Source organism: Monodelphis domestica, chromosome 3 (assembly GCF_027887165.1).
Source record: "Monodelphis domestica isolate mMonDom1 chromosome 3, mMonDom1.pri, whole genome shotgun sequence".
NCBI classification, from domain to species: domain Eukaryota; kingdom Metazoa; phylum Chordata; class Mammalia; order Didelphimorphia; family Didelphidae; genus Monodelphis; species Monodelphis domestica.
In genome coordinates, this window is record NC_077229.1 from 97,898,331 (window position 1) to 97,915,677 (window position 17,347).

Below are 17,347 nucleotides of genomic sequence, written 5' to 3' on the forward strand. Positions count from 1 at the left end.
GCAGATGATTTATCACTTGTTTATTTGGGGTTTGGTTTTATAAGATTATCCCCTTACTAGAATAAACAATAAGGAAATGTTTTGCCTGATAATACATATATTAACCATATTAAATTGCTTGCCAGCTCCTGGAGGTGGGAAGGAAGAAGGGAGAGAGAAAATCTGGATCATATAATTCAGAAAACTTAGGTGGAAATTTCTTATTACATGTAATTGGTAAAAAATAAAAATTTTAAAAAGAATGGAAGCTCTTTGAAGGAATTGTTATGCTTTTCTAGTTGCATCCCCAGTGTTTAAGATATAGTAAGTACTTAATGACTTCATGCGATCACTCCTTTTCATACAAATTGATTCAGTGATGTTGTTGAAGGAATTCTTTTTCTGAACAGTTTGGACTAAATGACCCCCCCTGAGCTTCTGTTCAACTCTTCCAGGCTGTGGTATTGGTTATCTCCTGGAGAGATAGCAACATAATCTGGTGGAAAGCATGCTGGGCTTGGGTTAGGCAAAGCCCAGCTTCAAATTTTGCAATTTTGCTGGTGGCTCTTGCCTGTGACCATTAGCAAGTCCCTCAATCACTATGAGGCTGTTTCCACATGTATAAAATGGGAATAGTAATACTCATAATACTTAATCACATAGATTGAGGATCAAAGAAGGCAATATGCAAATACTTTACAAATCCACTTTGGCTTCAAATCCCCCCCCACACACACACTCTTCAGCTGGCCACAGGGAGGGGCAAAGGGCACTATCCTTGGTGGAGGCCGGCAGCTCACCCCATCCTATGCACCCCCTCAGTCTAAGGTAGGCAGTAGCAGTTAGGCAATGCTCTGAGCCTAGCACATTGCCTTATTTTACAATAAGCGCTTTATAAATGCCCATTGGATTGAAATGGATTCGATTAGGCTGAAGTAGCAGTCCCAGGGCCCAGGAACTGGACCAGAGCTCCGGGTCGAGTCCTGCCTGAGAATTGGGGAGGAAGGGGCCAGGCTGAGGGAATTGGTCGGAGAGAAAGGGGAGGGTCAGAGGCGGGGGAAGCCTCCGGACTTAGAGCAGGCGGGCCTTCGAGAGGGGGTGGCATAATTCGTGAGAGTTAGACTGCCTCAGAGGAGAGAGCCGGATGACTAGGGGAAAGGTCCCCACAGGAATTAAAGCCCATCCTCCCAGCCCAGCCAGCCCCAGGGGAGCTGAGGGGGAGCAGCTTCCTGGCCCTGAGAAACAGGACCATCCTATATCTGTGAGCCTGACTGTAAGTGTCCTGTCTATGTCCCTGGAACTCTCCAACTGTCTCCGACTCTGTCTGTCTCTTTGTTTCTGTGTGCCCTCTCTGTGTCTGGGTTTGTCTTTTCGTGCCCCTGGGATTCCTTGGGGGAAAGGGCTGGGGGCCGTGGGGTTGGCGGTGTCCGGCGGAGCATTGCTGTTCCTTCTCCCGCGCCCCAAATGCTTGCTCTAGCCGGTCAAGTCCTGCCCTAGTCCAACCCTCCCTGCGATGTTCACTTAATTAAGCGTTTGTTTAAATCTCTTTATTACGTGCAAATTCCCTTGAAGCTAGGGGCCTCCTTGCCATTTCACTCTGCGCTCTACGTCTTCGCTGCAGCCCAGATCTAGTCTAATCCTCCGTGTAGGTGTATTCCTCAGAGCTCCAAGAGGGAAGGGACTTGGGCTGGTCTTCGGAGTGCATGCAGGGGATCCCAGAGCGCAGCGCCCTGCTCGGCAGTAGGAACTCGGCTAACCATGGATGAATTGTTGTATAACTTTGCGCTTGGTATTCCCTCTGTGGGACCAGTCCCAGTCTCGACGTTATGTACTAGCTGGAGTTGGGCAGCCTAGAAGGGGGCAGCCTCGGGGCACGGGAGCCGTAGGATAACAGTTGCGGGAGTAGGGCCCACCAGGTCTGAGAGACAGCCGGCTGTTCTCTAGTCGCCCCAAAGCAGGGTTGTATCCTGCCTCCCCCGCTGGGAACAGTTCAGCCCCCGCCTCCGCCCCCTGGCCCGCACCCAGGTCTGAGCCAAGCCCGCCCTGGCCTCGCTTCTCCCCGCCCAGCCTGCTTCGGGCACAACTCTGGAGGAGGAGCGCGCTTCAGCAGGCTGGGGAAAGCGAGACTCGCTACAGCCAAAGCCGCAGAGTGACTGTGGGAGGCTGGGGACCCCCTTTCAGACAAGGCAAGGCGGGGTAAGTGGGATCTGGGTTCGAGATCTTAGAGCGGGCTCAGCATCAGGCCCTGGTGTACTGCTGAGGTCTACACTATGCTATAGGGGTCACTGAGGGAGGGCAGCGGCGGGTGGGACCCTGGGCTGTATTCTCATAGCATTTGGCCCTATGAGCGGACAGCTGCCATAAATCCGAGGGCTGTGTTGCTGCGCAAGAGACGACTGTGAGGGCTTTGTCCCCCAAGCCATAGCAGCTGCTATCGAGGAGCCCTTTCAGATGCCCGACACAGCACAGAATACCTGGAACGGAACCACCATAGTGCAACAACCCCTCTCCCCGTTTGCCCTTAACCAGGGGTCAGGGAGGAAGGCAGCCCTGCGTGCCAGTCTCCACCGAGATCCTCAGCTCTCCTTTTCAGGGATTCCCCTGGCATTTCCAAAAAAGAGAAACGTCAGAGGCAATGCAGGGAAAACCCAGCTATCTTGGCTTCAGGGAATGGAGAATGATGGAAGTGTGAAGGGAGAAATAGGAGTAGTTTAAGAATTCCCCCACTAGCAAACCTTTCCCATCCCTTCCCGCAAAGCCGCAGGTTTCACTACAGGCTGGTCCAGAAAGGTATGTGGACCCCGCAATTCTCAGCAACATTTCCTGCCTCAGCTCAAACAATAGTGTAGCCCCCAGTCCAGTGAGAAACCCAGATCTCTCCCAAGCTCAGCATCTATGTATTTTTTTCCTGATTTATGGCCATGTCTATGTGTTTAATTCTGTACATGTGTTACTGGGCTGTGTGCCTGAAGGCTGGATGGGACTGGGGAGAGGAGGCGGGTAAAACCTTTTTCAGTTAAGGGTTGAATTAGGTGGTCCCTAAAGTCCTTTCCCATTCTGAAATTCAGTGATTCTCAGACTGTTGTTTATCTGTGGATCTGTAGCTGTCCACATGTATAGCTCTAAATCTCCGTGAATGTGAGTGTCTATTATTTGTGTATGTGATTGCTTATGTCTGGGGAGTTGTGCCTGCCTGTGCAACTCTACTTGTGGGTGTTTGGCTTTGGGTCTGTGTCTATGCGTGTGTCTGGGAGTTCTGGGACAATCTGTCTCCTGCCCCATTGGTTTGGCCCAGCTCCGGTGCCTGCCTGGTTCCTGGCCCGGAGGTCACAACTCATCCCTTCCCAGGAACCTCCCCCGCTGTTTCTCATCTTTCTGGAGCAGCCTGTGAGCCAAGGGCTAAGCCCACCCTCCCTTACAGCCCCCTCACTCTAATCTAGCTCTTGGGACAGCTGCCACCGACTTCTGCCCCAGAGGGGGGTTCAGTAGCCCCAAGAACATCTCAGACCTTATCCCCTGCCGTGCACAGGCAGTTCATTGGGTCTCTTTTCTGGGCTGGCTGGGATCCCAGAATGGGGAAAGGGGGAGAAGCTGCCTCTCGCTGCTACTATTCCAAAGGTTTTTCCGAGGAAGTGACCATAACCTCCGGGGTTCAGGAGTTTGAGGGAAAGGGAAGTGAGGAAAGGCGGACCTTGGGGAGCTGCAATCTCTAGGAGCTCGGTTCTGGGGAAGACTCCGCCATTGACTTGCTCCTTTTCCTTCTCCAGCGGCTCCAGCCTGTGAACGACTTATTTCCCAGTGCTCAATAGGATGATGTAGCCACTCATCGGTGAATCGCCTCCAGAGGCAAAGAACCGCAAGGAATAGGAGGTGGGGCATTAGGCCACTATGGTGGGGAGTGAGGTGATTGTACTGCACTACAACTATACCGGCAAATTGAACGAGGCTCGCTACGACCCAGGCGGGGGTTTGCGCGCAGATGCTGCAGTCTTCCTGGCAGTGTGTGGCTTCATCGTTCTGGAAAATCTGGCGGTTCTGTTAGTCCTCTGGCGCCACAAGAAATTCCATGCGCCCATGTATCTGCTGCTGGGCAGCCTAACTCTCTCTGACCTGCTAGCCGGCGCCGCCTACACGGTCAACATCCTGTTGTCTGGGGCGCGCACCTTGCACCTGTCCCCAGCTCTCTGGTTCGCCCGCGAGGGTGGTGTCTTCGTGACGTTGGCTGCTTCGGTGCTCAGCTTGTTAGCCATAGCGCTGGAACGACACTTGACCATGGCAAGTCGTCGGCCTGCGCCCATCCACCGCCGTGGTCGCACACTGCTGTTGGCAGGAGCCGCGTGGCTGGCGTCCCTGCTCCTCGGACTTCTTCCTGGTCTCGGTTGGAACTGCCTAGGCCATCTAGCCCAATGCTCCACAGTGCTCCCCCTCTACGCCAAGCCCTATGTGCTGTTCTGCGTGCTTGCCTTTCTAGTCATTCTTGTGGCTATCTTTGGGCTCTACACCCGCATCTACTGCCAGGTGCGTTCCAACGCAAGGAAACTGCAGCTTCGAGCTGGATCAGGAGGAGCCCTGAGCACACGCCGCCTGCCCAAGTCCCTGGCGCTGTTGCGCACGGTGACCGTGGTACTGGTGGCGTTCATTGTGTGTTGGGGACCGCTCTTCTTGCTGCTGCTGCTGGATGTAGCGTGCCCGGCTCGAGCCTGCCCTGTGCTTCTGCAGGCGGACTACTTCCTGGGGCTAGCTATGGCCAACTCGCTGCTCAATCCCATCATCTATACGCTTACTAGCCGGGATCTGCGCCGTGCGCTCTTGCGCCTCTTCTGTTGTTATCACCGCTGCTGCTGCTGCTGCCGCTGCTGCTGCTATAAGCCCCTGCACCCAGGGCCAGGTGGAGGGGAGGGTGGGGCCAGCGGGCGCCGGCGGCTGCCTCCAATCCTGGAGTGCAGTACCAGCAAGTCGGAACGCTCCTCGAACCGACATGAAGGGTTGGACACGAGTGTCTCCACTGGCAACGCCACGCCCACGCGCACTCCCGTTAAGACAGAGGTGCAGAAGACCACAGACTGACACTTTATTCCTCAGCCCCTCTCCAGGACACAGTCCTCTTCCCCGTACTATTTTCGTATTACTGGTTTGTTGTTGTTGTTTTAAAATAAATAAAGTAATTTGTATTAAAACGTCTATCAGGGAGCAGATACAGCCTGGTAACTGACACTTTGAGGAGAAAGCCTGGTAACTGACACTTTGAGGAGAACCTGGGCTGGAATTTTGAAGTCCCTATTAGGAAAACCCTAAAGATTAGCATCAGCCAGGTCCCGTCTTCCTCCGATTTCCTAGACGCTGAATTAGCTGCCTACATAAGCAGGAAGGGGAAGGAGCTCTTGCCAAAGACCGGATCTTTTTGCTGGAGTCAAGGCTTGTGGGAAAATCTGCGTGCGGCCCCCATCCCATCTCTTGCTGGCCTGTAGAGACTAGCCTAGTGTGGCTCTCATTTTTCTCATAAGAACCTTAAGGGCTATACCTCAATCAGTCCCCTACCCTTTGGAAATGCAGCCTTCTTGACTCCGGGGTGGCCCGCTTAGGACGCTGTGAAATAGAGGTGGGGGCAGATTGAGAAGAGATAACTGAGTCTGGGGTCTCCAGAAATCTGATTTACACTTCGCGTTCTGGCAGACTATGTCGGCGCACTGCCACCTCTCGGTGGCCCCCGAAACTGCAGAGAACCTAGGCAACTTTGTTTAGGAAACTACAAACCTAGACATCTGGGGAGAATTCTAATTGTATTTGGGCTCAGGGCTCAATTTTGCTTGGATCCCAAGTCTTGGTTATTCCAAGTCCTGTGTGTACGTTTCTGGCCTTGAGTTCTCACCTGAAACTCTTTTCCCTGATTCCAAGTGGCCTCTTTTAATGCCTTGGGACTCTAGAGTCTTCCTTTAACAGCACTCAGACTTAGCAGACTTAGACCCTCAGATTTACAATGATCCTGCTGCTGCTGCAGCCAAGCTAATCTGTTCAAGGTGGCCATTAGTCACATCGATGCCTCTCTTCCCAGCCAGTAGCATCCAGTGGGTCTTCTGGTTCCTAGGTCTTCAATACACTTAGGAGAGGGACCGGGTAGAGACAGGAGCCCAGCTCCAGGGAACTCTGACCCTTGTCTGGAACATCCCTGCCCTGCCTCTCTGGGCAGAAGCCCGAGGCACTGGTAGGGTAGGGCAAGGAATCACCCTCTTCTTCCTTCTCCTTTTTTTCCCTCCCTCCTAGGTGTGTTTCAGAGATGGGGGCGGGGAGGAACTGCCGGGTTTTTTCCCCCCAAAAGTTCCGGTCTCCGTGAGTGCAGGCAGCTGCCTCGGAGGTGGCAAACAGCACGTGCTCTGGTCTCCTCGGGCAGCTCTCTTCCACCCAGCCTGAAAAAGACAAAGGCTTGGCCTCCAGTGTGGCCAGAGGGGAGGAGGTCGGGTCAAGTGTTGAACCTAGCTGCGGCAACCTGAAAGGAGGGGCGGGGTAGGCATCGAAAGCAGCGGGCTTGCCGGGCCTGGTTCTGGGACAAGGCGGGTGGTGAGTCACTGGAAAGGGGGGGCCACTGGTGTCAGTCCAAAGAGGCAAAGTCAGACGCTCGGGAGAGCTTGCGGTGAGTCCTGGGGCCGGGGCCCCAAGAATCCCCAGCAGGGGTCGCATCATGCCCAAAGCTTCAGCTCTCCGACCCCCAAGGGCCCTTTCCTAGGAGGCCTCCGGGTAGGTAGTTCGGGATAGCCAGACTCTAAGGCCCTCAGGCTCCACCTCCGCCGCCGCCGCCGCCGGGAGTACGCAGTCACTCGGCTCTCTGCGCCTTCCTTCGCACTTTGGTACCTAGAGGCGCCCCTCTTAAGGGGGAGGGGAAAGAGGTGGGAGAAGGGCCCCTCCCCTCCTAGCCCTGCCCCCATACTCTTTCTTGAGGAGAAAGGCCAAGGGTGTCTCCTCTCACTCTCCCCTTCCTCCTGGCGACTGTTCCGGGACCCGGCTTTTGGCGACCCCTTAGACCGAATCCGGGAGAGACGGACCAGAAGACTTTTATTCTGACAAGGCCGGGGCGAGCGGTCTGCTTAGTCATGGTGACTTTATCCTCCCCCTCGCCCCGCCCCTCCCCCTCCCCTCGCCATCTCCTTTCCACCCCCCACCCCCCCCCGCACGCCGCGATGGAGGCGCCCGAGCCCGGGAGGCGGAGGCGGAGGAGGAGGAGCAGGAGCGCGGCCATGGCTGGGTGAGTAACGCGGCTGCTATCGCCGCCGCCGGCGCTCGGGCCCATAGGGCCGCGGGAGGCTGCAGCTGGCGGGGAAGCTGCCCCGAGCCGGGGTCGGGGAGCGGCGGCGGAGTTCCGAGGGGGCCGGTGACCCCACTGGCGAGTCAGGCTCGGGCTGGACCGGGGAGAAGGCCGCTGTAGGGAGCTTCGGGGCGGCAGGCCCGGTCACTCTGCAGCCCTGGGCCCGCCTGAAAGCGCGGGCTGACGCAGGGCTGGAGAGGGAGCCCACTTGCCGCGGACAGGCTCGGTCCGGCGCCCCCCCACCCCTGACCCAGAGTCGCTTTGTTTCCCCGTTCGGCTTGGTCTTCCCTACCCGCGCCGGCCCTTTCCCTGCCAGAGGGCGGGTTTTGGGGCCTGGCGACCAGGCACTGGAGGGGCCGGAATCCCCCCCCCCCAAGAGCCTGAGGAACCCGCCGTGGGCAGGTTTGGCAGGGCCCGGCCTGGGGCTGGGGCAGGAAGTAGGCGCTCAGCCATTGTGCAGCTCCAGCTCTGGGCCTGGGGCCGGTTCCTGTCCCGGCTCGAAACGCGATTCCGACATTTGTGCAACCCTTCCCTGTCTTTGTCGCCTTTGAACCTCCCAGCAGCCCTGGGAGGAGGAAGGGAAGGCCCAGGAAGGGAGGGAGCTCAAACCTTTGACGTCACATAGCTAGGAAGCTGTCTCACCCGACTGGAACCCTCTCCTGCCAACCCGGGCTGGGCCAGGGATGACACAAAGTAGGGGGCAGAGAGGGCCGACACACCTGGAATAGCTGAACAGGATCTGAAAAACAGGAATTTTTATTTAGGGGCCCCCAGGAATAGCTATGGGATGGGGGGGTCATATAGATACAGATAACTTGGGGAGACTCATTTGGGATGTGGATATCCACTACTTAAAAGGAACAGCAACTCTCAAATTATTGGTGTAGTTGTAGCCCTAGTCCGGGACCATCTGCCTTTTGTACTTGGGGCACTTAGCCTGGAGTCACAGGAACTAGGTTTGAATCCCATCTCTTACCACCTGTGCAAAGTCACTTAACTTTTCAGATCCTCAGGGTCCTCATCTTTAAAAGGGGGGGGGGGTAGGGTTGGACTGGATGACTTCTGAAGTCTGTGATCCCTTTAGGGCTCAAACCAAGACCAGAGAGGCCTCAAGCAGGGGTCTGGCTCAGAAATGTAATTACTATCATTAACAGTATATGGCCCTTTTAAGTTTTACAAAGTACTTTTACGTAGGCTCTCTCATTTGAAGGAGGCCCCACCTAGGCTAGGATTGCTATTTGGAGTGCCAGCTGACATTGATAGGGTTCATTTTTAGGCAGGATTGGGGAGGCCAGGCTACCATCCCTGAGATAATCTTAGCAAAGGAAAATCTATGGTTCCCCCAGGAGAGAAAAGGAAGTCTATGGAAAAGAATAGGTTTTCCCCATGGGGATAAGCACCCATGGCCTGATCACCATCCCCTCACCCTCACTCTCAGGTGCGAGATTCCAGGCGGTGGCAGTGTTTTTCTAGAGGCTGATGCAGCCAGTGTCTGGGCATAGCAGGGGTGTTCCCTGTGCCCATTCTCTCCCCCTCCTGTCCCAACGCCCTGGGGGGGCTGGCGATGCGGTGATGTATGCCACGGAGTGCAAGGCGGAGGTGACACCCTCCCAACATGGTAACCGGACCTTCAGCTACACCCTAGAGGACCACACCAAACAGGCCTTTGGCATCATGAATGAACTTCGGCTCAGCCAACAGCTATGTGATGTGACCCTGCAGGTCAAATATGAAGATGCGCCTGCTGCCCAATTTATGGCTCACAAGGTGGTACTCGCCTCCTCCAGCCCAGTTTTCAAGGCCATGTTCACCAATGGGCTTCGGGAGCAGGGCATGGAAGTGGTCTCAATTGAGGGTATTCACCCCAAGGTGATGGAACGACTCATAGAGTTTGCCTACACAGCCTCCATCTCCATGGGGGAGAAATGTGTACTGCATGTGATGAATGGAGCTGTCATGTACCAGATTGACAGTGTAGTTCGGGCCTGCAGTGACTTTTTGGTGCAGCAGCTGGACCCCAGCAATGCCATTGGCATTGCCAACTTTGCTGAGCAAATCGGCTGTGCTGAACTCCATCAGCGTGCCCGGGAGTACATCTATATGCACTTTGGGGAGGTAAGTGTCTATGTGTTTGGTAACCTGGGAGTTAGGATGGTGGTGGTGAATGATTCACTTTATGGACCAAACTCTAGTCCTGTGCCTGAGAACACATCATCCCTCTGGTTGAGCTGTACAGGGTCAGAGTGAGAAACCATAGTTCAATGGAGCCTGGCTGCTACCTGTCCTTGTTCATTTGTTTAATATGAGCTTTGGGGAGGAGCTGGGGATACCCTGTTTCCCTGCATCTCCACTCAGGGGTGGCTCCACTGAAAGCAGGAAATCTGCAGCTCCTGATGGTGGTAGTCCAATCCCAGGAGGATGGAGGATGGGAGGGTATCGCTTTGGACTTTGGTGGAGAACCTCCTCGACCCACTACCTCTCACCCCCCTCCCCTCAGGTAGCAAAGCAAGAGGAATTCTTTAACCTGTCCCACTGCCAGCTGGTCACACTTATCAGCCGGGATGAGCTCAATGTGCGCTGTGAGTCCGAGGTCTTCCATGCCTGCATCAATTGGGTCAAGTATGACTGCGAGCATCGCCGCTTCTATGTTCAGGCCCTTCTGCGTGCTGTTCGTTGCCATTCCCTCACACCCCACTTCCTGCAGATGCAGCTGCAGAAATGTGAGATCCTCCAGTCAGACTCACGCTGTAAGGACTATCTGGTTAAGATATTTCAGGACCTCACCCTGCACAAGCCCACCCAGGTGATGCCCTGTCGGGCACCCAAGGTGGGTCAGCTCATCTACACAGCAGGAGGCTACTTCCGACAGTCACTGAGCTATCTGGAAGCTTACAACCCTTGTGATGGCACTTGGCTCCGTCTTGCAGACCTGCAGGTGCCTCGAAGTGGCTTAGCAGGCTGTGTGGTGGGTGGGCTGCTCTATGCTGTGGGGGGAAGGAACAATTCCCCAGATGGTAACACAGACTCCAATGCCCTTGACTGCTACAATCCTATGACCAATCAGTGGTCCCCCTGTGCACCCATGAGTGTACCCCGGAATCGTATTGGCGTTGGTGTCATCGATGGCTTCATCTATGCTGTTGGGGGCTCCCATGGCTGCATTCACCATAACAGTGTGGAGAGGTAAGTGAATAAACTCAGAGAAGCTCCTGTTAAGATAGATATGGGAGGCTAGATTCACAAGGAGTTGGTACTTGTGGACCGCAAAGACCAGCTGAGAAGTATCTGAGAGGGCATTAGTTAAAAAAAGTTTCCAAGCAAGATAGTAGGACAGGGTAATCCATTATTATTTTCATATTTAGTTAAGTGATTGTGAAATAAGCCCATTCCCTGCTCATTCTTCTTAGCAGGTGAAGGATACAATTTAGTTCCTAAGGGAGGTTATATTTGATTTACCTTACAACTTTGGCCTCCCTTGCTTTAGGAGGCCAGTGCTAAAATGGCCAAAAGAAGAAGCAGACATAGCTAGCCTTCTGGCCCACATCAGTAGGGACTCTTAACTAGGCCCCTCCTATTCCCCCTCACCGAAAGAACAGATTTAGCTGATACCCATCTTATTTCCTGGCTTCCCTTGCAGATATGAGCCAGAACGGGATGAATGGCACCTAGTAGCACCAATGCTGACACAAAGAATTGGGGTGGGAGTGGCTGTCCTCAATCGCCTACTCTATGCAGTTGGTGGCTTTGATGGGACAAATCGCCTCAATTCTGCCGAATGCTACTACCCAGAGAGGAACGAGTGGCGGATGATTGCTCCTATGAACACTATTCGAAGTGGGGCAGGTAGGCAAGGATTGGGTGAGGGGGAACTGATATCTGCTCCTTTTGAGGACCTGACCAAAACAGAATGGTCAATTCATTCAGCAGATATTTTTTCTGTACCGTACTGTCTGTATGACAAGCCTGTGGCCTCCCAGGAACAATACTTGCCTCTACAAATATGCTGGGTCTGAAGAGAGAACTTGCACTGCCTATTCAGGTCACTTCTTGCCTCTACAAGATGGACAGAGTCAAATCCTTGGGGGGAGGGGGTGTCTTATTTCTACCTTAACTCTCAGACAAGTAGATTCCCAAGTTCTTTTTAACCCTACAGAGTAATAAGAGGATCCCAAGCTGAGGCACTGTCTGGGACTAAAGGAATTGGATTCTCCATCCCACTTGTCTCTCTGTTTATGCAGGGGTCTGTGCTCTACACAACTGCATCTATGCTACAGGAGGCTATGATGGCACTGACCAGCTGAACAGTATGGAAAGATATGATGTGGAAACAGAGACTTGGACTTTTGTGGCCCCCATGAAACATCGAAGAAGTGCTCTTGGGGTCACTGTACACCAAGGGAAGATCTATGTCCTTGGTAAGGTGACTGTTTGGATTTTTAACTCTAGGGGGAGGGGCACCTCATATATCTGATAATAATAACAAAATTTGGTTCCTTAAGAGTCATTAGGGAATAGCACAATCTCTCCTCCCTATGAAGACCCCTCGATGACCGATTTTTTTTTCACTTCTAGCCCAGCAGGACTGGACAAGGGAGGGAGGGGGAGAAAGAAAGCAAGATGAGCTATGATGATCTAGTATGCCAGTTTCCATCCCCTTCTACTTCTTCCCTATCTTGATGCAGATATGTGCCATCTTCTCTCCCTTGCAGGTGGATATGATGGACACACATTTTTGGACAGCGTAGAATGCTATGACCCAGCCACAGACACATGGAGTGAGGTGACACATATGACTTCTGGCCGAAGTGGAGTAGGGGTGGCTGTGACCATGGAACCTTGTCGAAAGCAGATTGACCAACAGAACTGCACCTGTTAAAGGATTTTTATCTCTTTGGCAAAATTGTCAAGTTGAGTTTTTTTGTATGAAAACGAAAAACAAAGCAAAAAAATAATTTCCAAGACCAGAGGGTGGAATAACATTCAGTGTTAAAATAACAACGCAGAAGCCATCACAGGAACCCTGAATTTGCCACTTTGGCCCTGAGAACATTAAAAAAAAAATGTGTTGCCAGGGACCCACTGGCTTAGGAGGAGTTTGGCAAAGGGAGGATTCTTAGGAGTAGGGGCACTGGCATCCAGTGCACCTATGGGAGAGGGTCCACCTGCAGAAGAGGCCAGCATCAGCTACCACCATCCCTTGGAGGTGGGCATAAGACCCAGGTCACAGCCACAAATTCTAGCTCTCTGTTCCTGAAGCCTCTGTGTTGAGCAAGAAGAGTTTGGTGCCAGGATATAGGCATGGAAACTTGGGGTGGGTGGGCTTGTACATAGAATTCCTGGGCTAGATTATATTTGGGCTCTCTACAGTCAATATGGTAAGTTCCCTTGTAACTTTCAAACTGAAATAAAGATCAGACTAACTAGTGTTTTCAGGAAGTCCCCCCTACTATCCAAATCTGGGCAAAACTGGTGGGCTGGGACCCAGAAGTATCTCCAGGCTAAAAGCATAACTGTTAGAACAAAAAGTAAGGTTTCCATTGCCCTCCTGCCCCTGCCCCACCAACCTTATTTCTCATTACTTTGAAGCTCTATTAGAAACCAGCCTGACTCCCATTATGATGCCATTACTCAATCCCATTTCAGTATCAAAGGGCAAAGCGGTTATGGTTAAACTCTGAGGGAAGTGATTGTAATCAAGGGGCCCAGGACTCTGGCTTGTTTCCAGCTTATTAGGGCAGTTATCCAGGAGGTCTTGATTTTTCTGGCCAAGATGAAGCACCTCACTGGGAGTACTAAAACTTAGGTTCCTATCCTCCTTGCCAATTAACTCCCCAAAGACTTCCTGAACTGTCCCTACACTGAGGACTATGGTGGACACAAGGGAAGAATACATTTCTACTTAGGTTTCTACCTCAAGCTGTAGTAGATGATTCTTTGGCTGGTAGAACTGATCCAAGCCCTACTTTTAGAGTTGATTCAAAGATGACAGTTGGGTGGGTTCAGTGTAGCAGAAGCTCCCCCTACACCCACCCCAATTCTTAATTGACAATAGTGAATGTGCTAAAGGAGTGGACCCCTTTTCCTCTGGGTGAAGAGCCAGAATAAGCCACCAGCCTAGAAGATGCCTTGGTAAGGAACAGCACTTAGTTAAGTCAAGAGCTGCAGCATGGGACATACTCCAAAAAGGGATGTCTCCCCACCTATGTGGATGGGCCAAATGCCTACTCACATGGGATTGAAGTGCATGGCCTCCAAAAATGGAGCCATTAGGAGGTATTTGGTGGTAGATAAACACCAAAGGGACAGTTACTGTAGATAACTCTGGAGTCAAGGTGATACAGCACCTTCAAAATAATTTCTTCTAATTGCCCCAGCCAGGTCCAATACAATAGCTACTGCATCCAAAGAAAGTGATAGACCTCTCCCACTTGCCTCCCCAGGACTTCATTTAAATCTTCATTGAATGGAGATCCCAGGTCTCAGTTCCAAAAGGAACTACTCAGAGCCACTAGCACCCTCGTAAATACAAATTGTATTTGGTGTAACTATATCATGTGGGCCTTGGTTTTTAGGTTTAGACTGAGGGAAAGAAATAGTGAAGGTAAATGAATTGTGCTTGTTAAGTTCTTGAAGTCATCAGCATCAAAAAGCATTTATTAAACATTTACTATATGCCAGGTTAAGCTAAGAATACAAAGAAAAACAAAACAGTTCTGTGCCCTGAAGGAGGTCTCATTCCAACAGGGGAGACAACATATAAATAAGTCTATGCATGAGAAACATAGAAAAGATAGAGGAAAACTCAGAGGGAAGGTACTAGCAAACCTCTTATACAAAGTGCAATTTGAACTTTGGGAAGCCAAGGCATGGAGGAGGGGAAGACTATTCCAAGCATGGGGGATATAAAGTGAAAAGGCAAGATATATTCAGTTAGGAAAAGCAAGTATGCCAGGATTTTAATGTGGAAAGTGATGTAAGAAAACTAGAAAGGATCAGGTTGTGGCCAGCGTTAAATGCTAAAAAGATAATTTTTAAATTGATCTAGAAATAAGGAACCAGTGGAGTTTACAGCCTCTGAGTATCGATGGACCTTGTGGCAGAAATCAACCAGCAGTTTATTAGCCCAGGCAGTGAAGTGAGAAGGGCTTGGAATAGAATGGTAGCTGTTTGAGTAGGAAGAAGGGGATATATATGAGGAGGGTTAGAAAGTGGAAAGGCCAAGATTTGGCAGTAGATTGAAAATGGGAGTGAGAGGGGGCAGCTGGGTAGCTCAGTGGATTGAGAGCCAGGCCTAGAGACGGGGGTCCTAGGTTCAAATCTGGCCTCAGACACTTCCCAGCTGTGTGACCCTGGGCAAGTCACTTGACCCCTATTGCCTAGCCCTTACCACTCTTCTGCCTTGGAGCCAATACACAGTATTGAGTCCAAGATGGAAGGTAAAGGTTTTTATTTAAAAAAAAAAAAAGAAAATGGGAGTGAGGAAAAGTAAATCAAGGAGGACTAGGTTGTAAGCCTAGAGGATGGTGATGGAAGCAATAAATTTGAGGAAGGGAGGGTTGAGGGGAATGATGAACTCAATTTTGGACATGCTTTATTTAAGATATTTATAACACATCTGGTTTAACATGTCTAAAAGGAAGTTGGTGATGAGAGACTAGAAGAAATGTTGGGCTGAATAAGAGAAATCTGCATGGAGATGATAATTGAACTCATGAGCTGATGAGATCAAAATGTGAAATAGTAAGCAGGAAAGGGAGAAAATATTTAAGAACAGACCCTTAGGGACACTCATGGTTAATGGGCATGACTTGGAGAGAGATTCATTAGAAGATACCAAAGGGGGAAGCTAGGTGGCTCAGTGGATTGAGAGCCTAGAGAAGGAAGGTCCTGGGTTCAAATTTGACTTCAGACATTTCCTATCTGTCACCTTGGACAACTCACTTAACCCCCACTGCCTAGCCCTTACCACTCTTCTACCTTGGAACCAATTCACAATACTGATTCTATTCTAAGACAAAAGGTAAGGTTTTTTATTAAATGTATATACATATATATGTGCGTATATATATATATAGAGAGAGAGAGAGAGAGAGAGAGAACTGTCAAATGCTGCAAAGAGGTCAAGGAGAAACAGCAATTAAGAAATCATTGGTAATTTTATGCAAAACAAAGTTGAATAAGATTAAAACCCAGAACTCAGAGTTTTGAAGAGAATTTGAGGGGGGGGGACAGGGAGCACAGCTAGGTGGCTCAACAGATTGAGAGCCAGGTCTAAAGATGGAAGGTCCTGGGTTCAAATCTAACCTCAGATACTTCCTAGCTGTTTGACCCGGAGCAGGGTGCTTTTACCCTCATTGCCTAGTAAGGAGTTTGTTTTGGTTTGGTTTTTTTTTAAGTGAGAAGTAGAGACCAATTTTCTTAAGATGTTTAACCACAGCAGGGAAGAAGGACAGAATGATAACTATTGGGGATATTTGGATCAAGTCGGAGTTTTACAAGGATGGGATGATATGTTTATAGGCAACAGGGAAGGAAGGAGCTGTAGATAGGGAGAGAGTGAAGATTGGTGAGAGTAGGGATGAAGAAGGCAATCTGCTAGAGAAGCCTGAGCCAGGCACTGAATTCATTAGAAAAAGGAAGAGTATCCTGGGGATTGATAGGTAACAGCTATCAGAATCTTGAGTGGGTAATACATTTGAACTGAATTAACCTCAAAAGAGTGGAGATTAATTGAGTAATTCTAGAAATGGTAATGAGGGGTGAGGAGTGTTCAGACTCCCCCACCAGTCCCAGTGAGTTGAGGGACATTAGTAAGAGTGAAACCAGGGCTAGAAAGTGTGGTCAGAGATGCAGTCTTATCAGGAGAGAACAGAATTCTGTCCTTTACTGAATTGTGCACATTGAAGGTGTGGATCAAACACCAACCAGACAAGTCTGAACAACAATGTGGATCACAGAGGCCACCACTTTACGTTAAATCCAACAGACATTATTAAGATTAAATGAGACAGAAAACAAGATGAATCCTTTTCCTACTTAGAGCTCCTTCTTCAGGAGGAAGTGATGTAGTGGATTAAATGCTAGACTTGGAATTGAGAAGACTTAGGTTCAAATCAACTATGTAACCCTAAGTAAATGGACGGGGACTTCTCAGCTTGTTTCCCAATTTGTAAGATAAGGATAACAGCACTGTTGTAAAATTTCTATCCCCAGAAATGCAAATAAGAGAAACAAAGTCTCCAGGCCAAAAAGAAATTGGTTTATAGAGGGGGGTGGCTGGATGGCTCAGTGGCTCAGTGGATTGAGAGTCAGGTCCAGGGATGGGAGGTCCTAGGTTCAAATCTGATCTCAGACACTTCCCAGCTGTGTGACCCTGGGCAAGTCACTTAACCCCTATTGCCTAGCCCTTACCACTCTTCTACCTTGGAACCAATACATAGTATTGATTCCAAGATGGAAGGTAAGGGTTTAAAAAAAGAAATAGGTTTATAGAGTGGGCCTATCCTACAATAACACCAGACTCTGTTCAAGACCAAAGATCCAGAGCCTTATGAGATGGCCTCCTTTATACCCAAAAGATTTATCACAACTTCTATACCAGTGTAAAAATAATCCAGGACAATTTATATGCCAAGTCAGGAAAAGGGAAGTCACATGATGGCTATATAAGCAATATGTCACATCAGAAGAGATGTATTCCAGGGTGGAATAGGGGTGCTATACCCCAATCCATAAGAAAAAGACAATCATGTGATAAATGCTAAAAGTGCTGAGAGAACATGACAGAGCAAGGTTACAAGTGCACAGTCCTAGTTACTGGGTAAAAACTACTAAAATCATAAGGAGTAGAAATAATATTAATTAACCTAAGCTAACACCATTTAACTCTCCTAAAATTACAACTATGATTAGCCAAAGATTATGTTACTGTGATAGAGGTCTAATCCAAGAATTTGAATGACAGTCCGGAAAGCTGCAGAGGCTTCTCATCCACAACAGGGGAGGGGCTCAAGAGGATTAGAATCCCGAGGAGGAGATTCTAAGAGCACTAGACTAAATGCTGATCACCAT

At 50.3% G+C, this 17,347-nt stretch overlaps 2 protein-coding genes across 5 annotated transcripts; both read left to right on the forward strand.

Annotated features, from left to right (window-relative positions):
* Positions 1-1,080: 1,080 nt before the first annotated feature.
* On the forward strand, positions 1,081-5,160 carry S1PR5 (sphingosine-1-phosphate receptor 5). 2 transcript variants are annotated; one of them, XM_007488555.2, is made up of 2 exons: positions 1,081-1,252; positions 3,747-5,160. In XM_007488555.2, the coding sequence occupies exon 2, from the start codon at positions 3,868-3,870 to the stop codon at positions 5,044-5,046; it is 1,179 nt and encodes a 392-aa protein (XP_007488617.1). In that variant the 5' UTR covers positions 1,081-1,252; positions 3,747-3,867; the 3' UTR covers positions 5,047-5,160. The 2 variants fall into 2 exon arrangements, with proteins under 2 accessions (XP_007488617.1, XP_003340742.1); XM_003340694.4 differs by lacking the exon at positions 1,081-1,252 and adding an exon at positions 1,282-2,175.
* A 1,364-nt stretch (positions 5,161-6,524) lies between these two features.
* Positions 6,525-12,708, forward strand: KEAP1 (kelch like ECH associated protein 1). Of its 3 annotated transcripts, none has more exons than XM_056822769.1 (6): positions 6,525-6,607; positions 8,715-9,391; positions 9,774-10,459; positions 10,914-11,119; positions 11,515-11,691; positions 11,986-12,708. In XM_056822769.1, the coding sequence occupies exons 2-6, from the start codon at positions 8,756-8,758 to the stop codon at positions 12,150-12,152; spliced, it is 1,872 nt and encodes a 623-aa protein (XP_056678747.1). In that variant the 5' UTR covers positions 6,525-6,607; positions 8,715-8,755; the 3' UTR covers positions 12,153-12,708. The 3 variants fall into 3 exon arrangements, with proteins under 3 accessions (XP_056678747.1, XP_007488618.1, XP_056678746.1); XM_007488556.3 differs by having other exon boundaries at positions 6,573-7,216; XM_056822768.1 differs by lacking the exon at positions 6,525-6,607 and having other exon boundaries at positions 7,194-9,391.
* The last annotated feature ends 4,639 nt before the right edge of the window (positions 12,709-17,347 follow it).

Bases quoted from the DNA above. Each gene is read 5' to 3' on its own strand.
- S1PR5 (XM_007488555.2), top strand. From the start codon at position 3,868: ATGGTGGGGAGTGAGGTGATTGTACTGCACTACAACTATACCGGCAAA.
- KEAP1 (XM_056822769.1), top strand. From the start codon at position 8,756: ATGCAGCCAGTGTCTGGGCATAGCAGGGGTGTTCCCTGTGCCCATTCT. The intron at 9,392-9,773 runs GTAAGTGTCTAT...CCCTCCCCTCAG, and splicing joins TCTATATGCACTTTGGGGAG to GTAGCAAAGCAAGAGGAATT. The intron at 11,692-11,985 runs GTAAGGTGACTG...TCTCCCTTGCAG, and splicing joins AGGGAAGATCTATGTCCTTG to GTGGATATGATGGACACACA.